Genomic DNA, 15,852 nt, shown 5'->3' on the forward strand with positions numbered 1-15,852 from the left:
GTAATTTATACGTGTTTCTCGTTTTTTATATAGATTAGAACGTTGGTTTTCCCGTTTGGATGGTTTTACACTAGTAATTGTGGGACCCTTTATAGCTTGTTGTTAGCTGTGAGCCAAGGCTCCGTGTTGAAGGCCGTACATTGACCTATAATGGTTTATTTTTATAAATTGTTATTTGGATGGAGAGTTGTCTCATTGGCACTCACACCACATCTTCCTATATCTTTATACAATAAAATTGAGAATGGAAATGGGGAATGTGTCACAGTGACAACAACCCGACCATAGAACCGACAACAGCAGAAGGTCGCCAGCAGGTCTTCAATGCAGCGAGAATTTCGATCCCGCACCCGGAGGCGTCCTTCAGCTGGCCCCTAAACAAATATATATACTAGTTCAGTGATAATGAACGCCATACTAAACTCCAATTTCCATTCTGAAAAAAAGACGAAAGATACCAAAGGAACAATCTACCCATAAGTCGAAAGCGAACTTAAAAATAATACAAAAACAAACAAAAAAGACAAAACGACAAAATCAGTATACAAAACACAACACAGAACACTGTCAGAAGAATGCGCAACAGAATACAACCATAAACCAAACATACACTTTCATTTGCACACTGTAACGATTAGTTACCACAGTCGTCTTTTGTTAACGCGTAGTCCTTCCAATAGCTTGATTCGAGTGCCACTGATGAGTTTTACGTACATGAAATGGGTGTCTGGTCTGCTGGTTTATATGCCCAATACAGGTACTATTAATATTTTTTTTCAAATAACTCTTAAGACTCGTTCTCATTTTGACATATACAAATACAGTTTTTATATTCGATATAACTCAGTTCTGATTGAAACTCATGTTTACAAAGATAAATTTATAAAATACTATTTTAATACAACATCCTTTTATTTCATTTATCATCTGCAGGGGTCCTTCATCCGGATCAATCATCATGCAAGTCTGATTATTGTTTCAATCTTTGGTTAATCAGAGTCAAACGTATTGATGGCTTCTTTGTTGTGGTGCATGACGATGTTATAATTGTTTGTTTACTAGTCAAACTCATACCTAATCTTTGTGGTCAGTATCACGATTCTTAACTAACAATAGATGATGAATTTAGATAACATGAACAAATATTTGATGAAAGTTTATTTAACCCTACAATTAATAAATCAAGAAATGTGCCAGATATATGATAATATATAATTGCTGTTTAATTAAAAATGTACATATTTGCTAACATACTATAATGATGATGTAAATAGAACTGTGTATTCCTTATTGAAAAGAGTGGCGGATTATGACACGGGGACATTCAAAGCTCACATATCGAAGAGAACTGCCAATTAACGTCATATCATTTGAACGACGAACAAGATTGCCTTACAAATGATTCTGGTTTGTATTTTTTAATTTTCAAATATTTGTTCAAATATGAGTCAAGTGTTTTCTTTAAATGATAATTGTTGCATATATTAAATTTAAAAAAAGTTAAATCAGTAGGTCAAACACATTAGGTGTTCAAGTTAATTTGCACTTGATTTTTTAGAATTATATGAAACAAAAATAGTTTTTTCATTTTATGTACACATATTATATATTTACATGCAATATTGTTTAAATCCTTTTTAATTGACTAGGAGAGGTGCTAGAAGTAATTCCATTTAGACAGTAGATTATAAACTTGTAATTCTCCTATCTCCCATCAATATCCGGAATTAATATTAAAGTTAAAACAACAATCCGGAAAGGGCTCCATGCGGGAGATGTAATACCAATTCGAGTTTCATAATCTAATGAATTGTGGGTAACGTTTTCAAAAGCGTATACTAAAACGTTGTGATTGGTTTAAACGTTCTAGACAATGGAAATTCAAGCAATAACGTAACGTTATTTACATGTTGGTGTGCGAACAATGAGATTACCCATAATCCTTTAGATCCTGAAAAGGCGAATTGGTAGTCACAATATTAATGTTACAAGTTTTACTGTATCAGATGCAAGTTTCGACTCTCTTTAAAACTGTATAAAAAGACATTTTCCATGTACATTCAATTAGATTGTGTTGACTTACCATATATGTTTTTAGGGGGGTAAAGGTAATATGTTTCCTCCATAAGCCACAATACTAACAGTTTCTTAGTTTACCACTTTTTTATATAAAAGTTGGACAAATGATGGTATCTATAATATATAAAGAGCAAAAAATAACACTGACATTTTTTTCCCTATATTACAACTGTTTTCAAATGGGTATTTTAAATTTTGTATTATAGATAAAAAATTAATGTTTATCTTAGTTTTTACCTTTATAAGAACGATTTTTTTGTGGATCGAATCAGTTAATAAAATTATTTACCTTTGTTTCACTTGCAATGTTGACATTCTTTTCCTTTAAATAACCGTAAACGGACAATGCATGCGTTATTCTATCTCTTTCTACGGGGTTAAATTGAAGTTCACATCAATACGGATTTAATGAGGTCGAATTATTCACTTGCAAGTGAATAATTCATTATCAATGTTCATTAGCTTAATTTGACAAAATAAAATTAGTATTTCACTATTTCACTTTCATTAATGATTGAACAAAAACATCATACTTTAATTTTTTATATATATCTCGTAGCTAGTGTCCCTTTAATGGAAAGACTAATCTTTTTATTCATAATTATAGCTAATTAACTTTTTCGAACAGAACGGGGTTTTTTTTGTATAGTAAAGCATTTGTATGCGAAGTATATGTTTTTTACATCTTCTGATGATATCCAAAATATTTTCACTAATCTAGTTGAAACATTTGAAATACTTTTTGTGCTACATTACAACAGGAAATATACTTGAAAATACATATTTCAATTTTAGATGCTATGTACTAATAGGAATATGAAAGTAATATAAACTGGGGCCAATAACTTTTTATCTCATTTTCCAAGTTTTATAAACTTTCTCCATTACCAGTTCCGTAAACTTTGTCATCTCAAATTTAGAACCATGATTATGGACTGAATTTCTTTTTATGTGTTAAATTTGTCCTAATGTATGGGAAAATGGTAAAGCGTAATGGACTTTCGTTATTATAAAAAGTGATTTAATTCATACAACAGAGAAAATAAAGTAAGCAATGCAAAGTTTTTTCTAACTAATTGTTATTGATAGATCTAATTCAATCTTCAGATTGAAAGGATTTGATTTTAATACCGGGTAACTCTCGTTGTGGAGGTAGTCCCTGATTGTGATACTTGTCCATTATGCTGTGCTTTATATCTTCGGCTGCAAATTCTGAATATTTTATGAAATCCTGCTTTAAAATTTCCATTTGTATTGTAATAAATCAACCAGTTGATTGATGGGTGTAGATGAGCAAAAACTGTAATAAAGAGATGTACTTCGTGTGGAAACGTATCATCTGAATCAGCAACAAGCAACGTAGCGAACGGCATCCAACAGGTTGAAAATATTGCATATGCAATAAATATTGTCTTAGCTAGACGAAGTGATCTGTTGTCAATGTTTTGGACATTTTCTCTACTCACGATTTGTTTTCGTTTATTTCTGACATAATAGAACAACCGTAAGTACGACATTCCGACAACTATCAAGGGAACCCACACAAGACAAACTGACAATACAACGGTGTAACTGTATGTTGCCATTCTGTCCCAAATACATTCCAAACTTTTGTCATCAAAACCATGTCCACCAATTCCAGCATTATTTAGTAAAACCATGATCATGCCAACGAGATACAGTGATATGCACATTATGATACATGATCGTCGAGTAAATATTTTCTCGTAATATGAGTAGTGACAGATTAATATGTATCTGTTCAGACTAAGAAATGTGATGGAACCCAAAGATGAAATACATGACATGGTACAAATTTTTCCAATGATCTCACAGAGAACTGGGTACTGCAAAAAGAATGGTCGGCCTTCTATTTTACCTGAAAGGAAAGAATTATTTTGAAAGTATTGAATTTAGATTATTGCAACTTCAATCACCTATTGTGCAATAAAATTATAGCCCTTTATATATTGTATATTTGTTCATTCGTACCTTTTCCTAGATCGATTGTGACGTCACCAAATTCGTCCTTGCAATAATAAATACCAACTGTGTCTTTAAATGGAAAAGACATTGCTTACCCTACAGCTTGAGTTCAGCTTCGTGTAAGTTATAGAAATAGTAAAATCACAAAAAAAGAACTCCGAGAAAATTCAAAACGGAAAGTCCCTAGTCAAATGGCAAACTCAAAAGATAAAACACATCAACGAATGACTAACAACTGTTTTTATCAAATAAAAGAAATAATTAAAATTTATCACATATTTGTTATGAAAACCTTAGGTTTTGCATATGCAATAACCTCAAAATTGCCCGGGGCAAAAAAGAGTATATTGATATTGTGCCCTCTAAATGACGTGACGTCATTGCATCCTTAACGACAATGGCGAACAATGACGGTGCAAAATTTTCGCATTTGTGTATTGCCATATATTCCAAAATTCTCGCTTTTGTTTATTGCCATATTCTAAAATAAGTCGATATATAATAATAAATTTCTATGGAGTAAATGATAGAAACTAAATTTGAAAATGTGATAAAAAATTTGTAAATTTGTTTTAATATTTACCTGTTTTGTTTCATTAAATTGTTGTAATTGAACTTTTTCCCCTCTTTCCTGCAAAACTTAAATATGTGATAAATAGATTATAACATGTCCTTTCCATATTGGACTTGGTATAATCCCTTGACCCATATCGGCCCTCGGCTAAAGCTTCGAGGCCGATATGGGAGTCTCGGGATGATATCAGGGCCAATATGGACAAGGGCATGTTATAATCTATACTTATGATATAGTAGTTTGCTGATGTTAAAATATCATACATTGATAAAAAGATACAAATTAATATTGCAACCAAATCCTTAGTGAGTCGAATGAATTCCTAAAGTTCTTGTTCCTCTTTATTAAGTGTGGTTGGATTGTTAGATTTTGAATGCTTATTCCTATTACCATATGACGATAATGAAGGATGATTGTCTTTGTAAGAGAAGAATGTCTTAGATAGGAGAGTTTGGCTATGTAATCTCTTTCCACGTTTAGATATAAAAATGTATACAATTGCCAATATACTAAATGAGTGATGAGGAATTTTAAAGATTATCACTATTTTGCGAAATTTTCCTTTAATTGGTAATTTCCTTTCTCAGCACAGTAGAGTGATATGAAAAATTATCGCTAGACACCAATGGTTCAAGTGCCATTTTCAACGAAATTAACAGCGTCGTCATGGGTAAAATATTGATAAACTGATTATCATTGGTCATCTCAAATCGATTGTTGTTCATACTTTCGCCGTCTCGGCTCAAGCGATAAAACCAATCTCGTTAAGATGACCAACGATAATCTATAAATATTATATAAGCTAGAACCTCACTAAAATACAAGTCTCTCACGGTCAACCATTTCGTGATGACGTCCATAAAATTTACAATGGAGATAAAGAACATAAAATAATACTAAGCTATTGAAAACATAATCAACTAGGAGACACCTCGATCGGTTGCTATGTGCTAACGATTTTTGAACTCACTTTATCGGAAATGACCATACATGCCGACGAGAATTAACGTTCACTTTGCTTTTGAGTACACTGTTTTATAAAGTTGCGGGTAAAACAATTCTAATACAAAGTTATATATGGCCTTTGTACGTAAAAGAGGGACGAATGATACCAGAGGGACAGTCAAACTCATAAATCGACAATAAACTGACAACGCCATAGCTAAACATGAAAAGGACAAACAGAAAAACAATAGTACACATAACACAACATAGAAAACTAATGAATAAACAACACGAACTCCAACAAAAACTAGGGGTGATCTCAGGTGATCCGGAAGGGTAAGCAGATCCTGCTCCACATGTGGCACCCGTTGTGTTGCTTATGAGATAACAAATCCGGTAAATAGTCTAATTCGGTAGGTCACATTTATGAAAGGGAAGGAACTGTAGTTACGACGTAACGAACATGCCCGATATCATTGGTGAAACGGTTATTCCATAACGGTCAACCAACTCGTGATGGCGTCCGTAAAATTTACGAAGAGATGATTTCAACTTCACCATTTGGAACTCTTGATTTAATAGCTTCCTTGTGAGCAACAACCCTCTATCAAGAAAATCATGATAGGAAATGCAAGCACGGGAATATCGTATCTATGGGATAGATGCATTCGACATAGTCACCAAATTTTAAATTATTTAGTAAAAGAACATCATCTATATAGCGGAAAAGGCAATTTTGTGAGGGCCTCAGGAAAGATTACTTTATTGTAACTAACTGAGTTTACCCTCTTTAAATAAAGAATTTATTATTATTATTATTATTATTATTATCAATTGGGAGATATATACACCGTATGCAGGTGCTGCTGGAATGTTGCTACTTAGAAATGGAAAGTTCTCAATTGGGAAGATGAAATCATCACTTTTTTCGTAAAGTTTTTTTTCAATTGACCCTCATTGTCAATTTCTATATGTAAGTCAAGATATGAGGCCGACTTAACTGTATCTGTTGTATTCTATATTTCGTGTTCAATGGGATAGATGCATTCGACAGTCACAAAATTTAAATTATTTAGTGAAAGAACATCATCTATATAGCGGAAAGTAGAGTTAAAGGATTTTTCCAACTTCTTATCTTTCTTTCTAAGAAGTTCCTGTATGAGGTCAGCCTCATAATAATAAAGAAACAAGTCTACAAGAAGAGGGGCACAATTCGTTCCCGTTGGAATGTCGATAGTCTGTTAAAAAACACGTCCTCCGAACGTAACAAATATGTTGTCAATCAAGAAATCAAGCATCTTGATCATGTCAGTTTCAGACAATTTTTTTTAATCAGAGTGATCCTTTACAGAGTAGGATTTATCACTTCCTAAGACAAGATACTTGTATCTTCATTGGCCATTCTTTTTTATGAAACAAAGCAATACCAACTCTTTCAATGTGTCTGTTAGTTTGGAATGCGGAATACTTGTATAAAGTGTAGATAAGTCAAATGTTTTAATACTATTACAACATGGAAGAGAGTTAGATTGTATGTTCTCTAAAAGATCGCCACCTCTAGAATATGCAGTTTCACAATAACTTTGAAGCCCGTCTTTGATTGCTGATAAAATAGATGTTAATAAATTAGAAAGAGGTTTTGTGGAGCACTTGGAAGACCCAGTAATATACCGTTGTTTGTAAGGACACTTATGCAGTTTAGATTTACCAATACAGTGATGGAAGATCCAGTTCATTATCTTTGGTTGAAATTCCAAAGGAACATAGAACAGACCTATGAATATCCAGGATTTCCTCTTTAGTAAGTATCGTGAGGGTATATGTTGGGTTTCCAAGTGAATTGTCAATACCTAATTCGTTTATCAAGCAGTTAATGTAATGAGTTTTATACACAAAAACGATGATGTTTGGGGCTTTATCTGCGGGGACAACAACATATTTGTCATGAAGGTAGGATAAGTGTTTTGCAACATTATGGTCTTTAAAGATTGACGTAGCATGGGCATTGATAGACCCATTCAGTTTCTTTATTCTGATTTGTATCAACGACCTCTGGGCCTTAATCCATTCTACGTCTTCCTTCTCACGCTTAGCCCATTGCCTGGCATAATCCTCGACTGAATCCATCAAAATTTTAAAGTTGTATTTCCAATTGATGGATTTGAACTGAGATTAATTAGAATATTATACCGTAAGCATATATTTTATATGCAGTTGATTTCTTAATAGCACAATCTTTAAAGTTCTAACACAAAAATTTCTTTTGCTATGCATAGCGTTTAATGGGCTGACATTTTCAGTTCAAGTAGTTCACACCTTTCAACAGTTTATTCTAGAAAGTGCATGTTTCAATGGATCCTTTGACTGGATTAATGACTTTTTCTAAGATTCCCACGATCTGTTATATTACGTAATTCTTAAAATTCTTAAAATGTAAAATTTGTTTGCAGTAGAACTCTACGTTTAATTTAACTTATGACACGACTTTGCTTTTGGTTCTTGTAAGTTTGATTAAACATGCAACTATAAAATTGTGTGTGTTCCGAGCGCACACTTTATTGAATAAAATAATGGTATTATGTTTCTATATTGATTAATTGTGTATATAGATAATAACAATAGAAAAGTGAAACAATAACCCTTTCAGCTTCACATAAAGTTGATAGTTTGCAATTCTTGACTAAAACAGGAATAGTCTGCATGTACGTAAAACATTTATGTCTTCATGATGACACATAATCATATCTTCAGTAATATTGGTTTATTTGCCACGAGAACACGGATACTGGACAAAGGTTATTTCACATTTCTTGTTTCCAGTAACTGGTATCATTTTTAAATACAATAAAATATATTGATATCTTGATATAAAAAAAAAGATGTGGTATGATTGCCAATGAGACAACTCTACTCAAGAGACCAAATGACACAGAAATTAACAACTATAGATCAATGTACGGCCTTCAACAGCCAAGCCCATACCGCATAATCAGCTATAAAATGCCCCGACATGACAATGTAAAACAATTCAAACGAGAAAACTAACGGCCTAATTTATGTACAAAAAGTGAACGAAAAACAAATATGTAACACATAAACAAACGACAACCACTGAATTACAAGCTCCGTAGTTGGGACAGGCATATACATACAGAATGTGGTGGGTTTAAACATGTAAGTAGGATCCCAACACTCCCCTAACCTTGGACAATGATGAAACAGTACAACATAAGAACGAAAAGTTTGTTTGTGTTTTGTTTTTATTTTTATTTTTAAAGTAGTCCAACAACAGCGGTATGTATAAATATTTAACAGTGAATTTAATGGAACACAAAAATAAGAAGATGTGATATCATTACCAGTGAGACTACTATCAACCAGAGACTAAATCAAAGTTTTTAATTGGATATATTTCTAAATAATTAGTTACCCTTTTCCCAAATGTGACCTACCGATTTAGACTTATTACCGGGTTTGTACTAACATGACCAACACGACTGGAGCTACATATGGAGCAGAATTTGCTTACCCTTCTGAAACATATGAAATCACTCCCAGTTTTGGTAGAGTTCGTGTTGCTCAATCTTTAGTTTCGTTGGTGTGTTTTGTGTCTTTTGTTTGTCTTTGTGTCTTTTCGTTTTGAGTCAAGCGTTGTCAATTGTCAGTTAATTTTCGACTTATGGAAGTCCCTCTGGTATCTTTCGCCTCATCTTAATTAAAAGGGTCGATAATTTACCCGGATAGTTTCTGTCTTAACGGGGCTCGATTTGCTAATAAGTTTTTTTTATAGTCATACATCGAAACCAAATCTTTCTTATTTCAATGAATTAAGCCAGGTATTAGGAATTTGCGTTGACAAAATCCTTCCCTTAATGCATAACCAGGGATGCATAGATAACGTCCATCACCTTTTCAACTGATTTTTTTAGTTTTTTTTTTTTTTATGTTGTCATGTTGTACCAATGTCCAAATGTAGGCGCGCGCTAATATGCTTAACCCTGCCGCATTCTGTATGAGCCTTTCCCAAGTGACGCGAGGAGCATGTAGTTAAGTGGTTGTAGTATGCTGATCTATATAATATTTCGGGTTTTTTTTGTAACAGAAATCTGGCCGTTAGATTTCTCGTCTGAATTGTTTGTCATGTCGAAGCTATGCTGTACTGGTTTTGCACATTGTTAAAGGACTTACGTTTGACATACAGTTATTATCTTCCATGCTAGTCTCTGTTGGAGAGTCGTCTTATGGCAATTATACAAAATCTTCAAACGTTTGTATTGACAGCATTAATAGTATTTCTCTGTTTACATATCCATGCTCTTTCCTTTTGGAGATCATGAGAGTTTTGTTTCTTAATCCTTTTTAATTCTTAGGAACTTCTGTTGCTGTTTCCGGTATTAAAGTTATGATCACTTGGTATAAATTTGGAAAATAATTTGTTTTTCCCTCTGATGTCATATAAAAGTATGTTCTACCATATATAATATTATATATTTATATTTTCTGTACGTATTACCTTTGTCTATTGTTTTATAATGAACATTTAGTAAGTTATTCTTCATTATAATTCTCATGTTTAACAAACTGGACAATTTCACTCCTCGAATAAAGGCAACAGTAGAACACCAGTGTCCAAAAGTCATAAATCGATTGAGAAAAACAAATCCGGGTTACAAATCAAAACAGAGGAAAGCACATCAACTATAGGAGAAAAATAAAGGAACGGATGTCATACAACGAACGATAGGTGCATCAAAGCAAGTTGCAACGATATAGTTCCTTGCATTTTCTACTTTAATTTCATTACAAAGCCCATTGTCAATGTACTTAAAAGACATTCTGTACATAGGAAGGCGCCAAAAGGTTCTGGAGGTGTTGGCTTTTTGTTAAATGTACAGTTTTAAACTTTTTTTTACGTACGTGTGATTGACAAATCTATCGATGGTATATTGGGATTAGAACTTCGTCATAAACAAACAGGCTTGTGTTTCGTTGTATTTTCATGTTATCTACCACCTGAAAATTCACCATGGGGTAGAGACCCTGAAACTTTTTTCTCTCATATTCTGGCTCAAATTTACTTGCATTGCGATATGGATGCCATCTTTTTATTAGGCGATTTTAACTCTCGAATTGGCCATTTGAATGGCTTAAATATTGAATTTGATAATGTTTGTGAAAGGACCACTATAGACTCTGTTTGCAATAAACACGGACAAGTATTTGTAGAGTTTCTAACTGACAGTAAATTCTGCGTTTTGAATGGTCGTTTTGGTGAAAAATCAAATCAGTACACGTCAATTTCATCAAGAGGCATATCTGTTGTCGATTATATATGCGTTCCTCATAATATCATTGGCAGTTGAAAAGACTTAAAGATTGTACCGTGTGGTGACGTTGTTGGTGCCGAGGGAATTCAAAATCTCATAGACACTCGATGTAAAATTCCTCATCACGCATTTTTAGTTTTTGACTATCATTATAGATACAATTTGAATTCAGAATCGGGTAACGGAAACAAAACAGATATCAATAACGATGTGAAGACAGATCAGAACCGAAAAAATTTCAAACTACGTAGTATTCCTGCGGATTTTATGTGTTCCGACATTATTAAACAAACGATAAATGTACTTATTAGACCAATCGAGATTTGTAGAGAAGAACAAGGTGAAATAGATAGTATATATGCAGCTTTTTGTGACACAGTTTTTCGTGAAATGGAAGATAAAGTACCGTTCACTGATTGTTCGAAACGAACACGGAGAAAATTTCGTAATGATAAACCCTTCTGGAATGACGAACTTTCTCGATTATAGAAGAATATGCGAGACAAAGAAAAGCCGTTTCTTAAAACTAACGGACATGGTGCCCGACGAAAAGCTAGGACAGAATTATCGACTTCTCAAAAACATTTGATAATCGTTTACGTTTCTTAGAGAGAAAGTACAAATCGAATTTTGCGCTTGACATTGAAAAAGTCTCTATAGATAATCCACGAAAGTTTTGGGATGAGTTGAACAAATTGGGCCCGAACAGGAAGAAAGATATACCTATGGAGTGTGATATGGGCGGTGGTAATATAACGTTTGATAGATCGAAAGTTTTACAGAAATGGGAATATGATTTCTCGAATTTGTATAAAAAAGTTAATACGACATCTGATGATACATTTTACGCACATGCTATGCAACATAAACAGTTACTAGAGGACAATATGCTAAACCCTCTTTTTGAACCAAACAGAAAGTTAGATTGAACGATTTCGATCGAAGAAGTAAAGAAGGTTGTTTTTAATTCTAAAGACGGAACATCGCCAGGCATTGACCTTTTGTATTATGAAGTTTTGAAGAATAATAGTGTTATATCTGTGTAACATAAGCTATTTCAATTATGTTTCGAAACTGGAAAAGTGCCTTCAGTATGGAGAAAGGCTATACTTCATCCAATTCCAAAAGGTACACAATTAGATCAAAGAATTCCATTAAACTACCGTGGTATAAGTCTGCTTTCTGTACTAGCCAAGTGTTATAGTTCGGTTTTAAACAACAGATTGCAAAACATGATTCAATTGTTGACGAACAGAACGGATTTCAAAAAGATCGATCATGTTTGGACCATGTCTTTACATTAAACAGTATGATTCAAAATCGGAAGTCAACCTTTGTAACTTTCGTTGATTTGCAGAAAGCCTTTGACTTCGTTGATCGCAACTTACTGCAGTACAAACTGAAGGGAATAGATGGTTACATGTACAATGCTATATCCAGTTTATATGTTAACACTGAGTCTTGTGTGCGTGTAAACGGGTTCCAAACAAACTGGTTCCCTTGTGTAAATGGTATCCGACAAGAAGACAACCTTTCGCCGACGCTTTTTTCAATCTTTATTAATGACTTAGCTGTTGAGAATAAAAATTTGAACATGGGTATCCCGGTAGAAAATGAAATAATCAGTATATTGTTGTACGCTGATGAAATTCCTTTAGTGACTGAAAACGAGCGCGATATGCAAGTTGTTCTTGACGTACTTAATAAATGGTGTGAGAAATGGAGATTAAACGTAAATAGTGCAAAATCAAGTGTTATGCACTTCCGGAAAGGTCGAATTCCACGGACCAGTTCAACATTCAAAATTGAAATGAACAACTACAAATCGTTGAGCAATACAGGTACCTGGGCGTTATTTTTAGCGAGAAACTTAAGTATGCTGCTGCAGTGGATGCATTTGCCAAAGCCGGTGGTAGAGCACTTGGTGCTGCTATTTCAGAAGTTCATTCATACAAAGAAATCGGATTTAAAACCTTTGAAACTGTGTTTAACTTCTGTATCAGCCCTGTTTTATATTGTTGCTCTGGTGTTTGGGCTACAATACTTATCATGACATTGATATGATACAAAACAGAGCCGTATGATATTTCTGTGGTTTACATCGGTTTGCACCCACTATAGCATTAAACAGTGAACTTGGCTGGTTACCACTAACGCAAATACATTGGTGAAATATGGTACGCCTATGGAACCGTCTCATTCTTATGAACGACGAGAGACTCACGAAAAAAGTTTTCGAGTGGGAGTATAAGAATAATGGATTATGGTGCACACAAGTTATGGACATCTTTAATAAACTTGGTTTAAGTTACATCTATGAAACAAATAGTGGACATGCAAGAAGCTAAAGAAAAACTTTTATGTTATACTGAAAGTGAATGGAAATACAAATCTGCTTTATCAACGAAATTACGAACATTTGTGACCTTCAAAGAAAATTACGAAGTAGAACAGTATATCATATCAAATCTGTCTAATCAAGAACGATCGGCTCTTTCCCAATTAAGATGTGGGATTCTTCCTATACGCATTGAGACTGGAAGGTTCCGTAACGAAGCGTTACCAGACCGAATATGTGTACTGTGTGAAAAGCTAGAGGTCGAAGATGAAAATCATTTTATGTTAAACTGTCCATGTTATGACAAACTTAGACAAAGGTTTATACGAAATAATTATAACTCATTTTTTATACTGTCCAAGTATACCTCTGGAGACGGTCTTCCGATCATAGGGTTTGGACGCAGGTTCCAACTGTTTTCCACCGCATATTTGGTATTTAATGTAGTTTGACCCGAGTTAACTCGTTTTAGTTGGTTGTTCCTGGCCGGCGGGATCGGGATGAAAGAGCCTTTGTTATTATTTGGTATTTAACTAAATATACAACATATATGTCATATATCAGCATTCAGTAATCATCTATAATTGTATTGATTTATTTATGTATTTATTCTTATGAATTGTATTTTCAACTTATTAAAATCCGGTGTCCTTCAAGCTGTCTGGTCTTATCATATCGAAAGATATTCAACTCGTGACATCACAACAAGTATTTGTGAATTAATATGCTGTTCAGTAATCGTTGAATATATTTTTACATTTAAATTCTTTTATTAGCTATTCTATAAATCCTTTTTCGTTCTTTTTATTTTTAGAATTTCCTTTTTTATTAAGTTTTGAAATCTCTGATATTTGACCCCGCGATGGAACACAACTAACAAGACATTTAATGTCGAAATGCGCATATGGTGCAGTTAAATTGGTACCGTTGATGTTAGTAATATTTGATCATTTAATCCTCACCTAGAATATTTGACAGTCGTCCACTAAGTGTATTAAAATATTTAAACAAAATTAAAGAAGTAATCATCTTCCAAAACTATCGTCTGTAACCATACAAATTTGCATTGTATGACCACAAATAGATTAACGTACCACTACATACCAATTATTGTAAATACTCAATAAGATAGCTACTTACCAACAATACTCATAGGATCCGCTATCAAAGTAACATACATGTCTGAAATAGCCAAATTTACAATGAAAACAGATTGCACTTGTTTTAGTTCCTTTGTTTTCGATACAATCATTAAAATCATAATATTTCCAAAGGTGCCAACAACTGATGCAATTGTTAAAAATATAATACTAAGTATAGCAGATACTGGGGAATCCTGAATAAATTCAAATCGTCTGAAATATAGATTATCGGTCCTGGTACTGTTTGATGTTAAGCTGTTATTCATTTTTAAATGTCAGATCTAGAAATTAGCATGCACTCGTAAAGAAAGATTCAAATAGACCTCAAGATACGTTGTTGGAAATTGACTTTGAAACCTCTACAATCTTTGCGCAACATTTTCACGCTTCTCATAAATATCCAAACCAACCAAAGAAATCTAGTTTAATTTTATCCAACGAAATTGGATTTGTGTCCGACAGTCTCTTTGCTTTATGGAAGACCGAGTAAATGAAACGGATATTTAAATACACCCACACACAAAAAAAGCACAAGTTGTAACATTTTTTATCAACAACTTGTGTTTAAAACAAAGCATAACTATATAACTTATTTTAGTTTTTGTATTTCTTGTTTTTACGTTAGCATTTTATGTTCCTCATTCCGATTTCTTGAGTTAACGATGTACTAAGGTGAGGTTTAGAAAAAGATGCCCGTACAATTTGCAAAGGAAATTACCTCAACTTTACCATTTGAACAAGAAACTCATGTGGGAAACGTAAGATTAGTAATATGGTATCATCTAGGAGATACATACTCTAACAACAGGCGCTGCTAAAATGTAGCTACATAAAATGGGCAGATCAAAATTTGGAAAGCTAAATTTATCCCTTTTCGTCGTACAGTTTAGTTTATAATTGATCCTCAATTTCTTGGGTAAGTCTAGAATGATGCAGAATTGTATTCTTTATTCTAAAAATTGATGAGATCAATGCCAGTACCAACACAGTAACCACATTTGAAATATTTAAGAGAACACATCGTCTACAAAGGGGAACGTAAAGTTGAAGGATTGAAAAAAAGTATAACAAAAATACCGAACTGAGAGGAAAATTCAAAAGTCCTTAATCAAATGACAAAATCAAAAGACTCAAACACATCAACTGAATGGATAACAACTCTCATATTCCTGACTTATGATAGACATTTTCGTATGTAGAAAATGGTAGATTAAACCTGGTTTTAAAGCTGTCTTAACCTCTCACTGTTTCAGTCGCATAAAATACCATCATATTGACAACGATGTGTGAACGAAGCAAACAGACATAAGAGGTTTCAATGGCTACCTTCGTATTCGTTTTATCTCTGCCCAAGCCCAGGAGTCTGAATTCTGGGGTTTCGTTCATTTTAGTTTTATCTGTTCCAAATAACAAGTCTTTATATATATATATATACACACCGTATTTATTTACTTTTGCTAA

The 15,852-nt window shown here is 33.4% G+C and overlaps 1 protein-coding gene across 1 annotated transcript; it reads right to left on the reverse strand.

The window, feature by feature from the left end:
* Positions 1–3,203: 3,203 nt before the first annotated feature.
* Positions 3,204–14,657, reverse strand: LOC143061664 (melatonin receptor type 1B-A-like). The gene is made up of 2 exons (XM_076233768.1): positions 14,390–14,657; positions 3,204–3,958 (listed from the first exon to the last, which is right to left on the reverse strand). Exons 1-2 carry the CDS (start codon positions 14,655–14,657, stop codon positions 3,204–3,206), a joined length of 1,023 nt encoding a protein of 340 aa, XP_076089883.1.
* Positions 14,658–15,852: the final 1,195 nt, after the last annotated feature.

Source organism: Mytilus galloprovincialis, chromosome 1, assembly GCF_965363235.1.
Source record: "Mytilus galloprovincialis chromosome 1, xbMytGall1.hap1.1, whole genome shotgun sequence".
Classification (NCBI taxonomy): domain Eukaryota; kingdom Metazoa; phylum Mollusca; class Bivalvia; order Mytilida; family Mytilidae; genus Mytilus; species Mytilus galloprovincialis.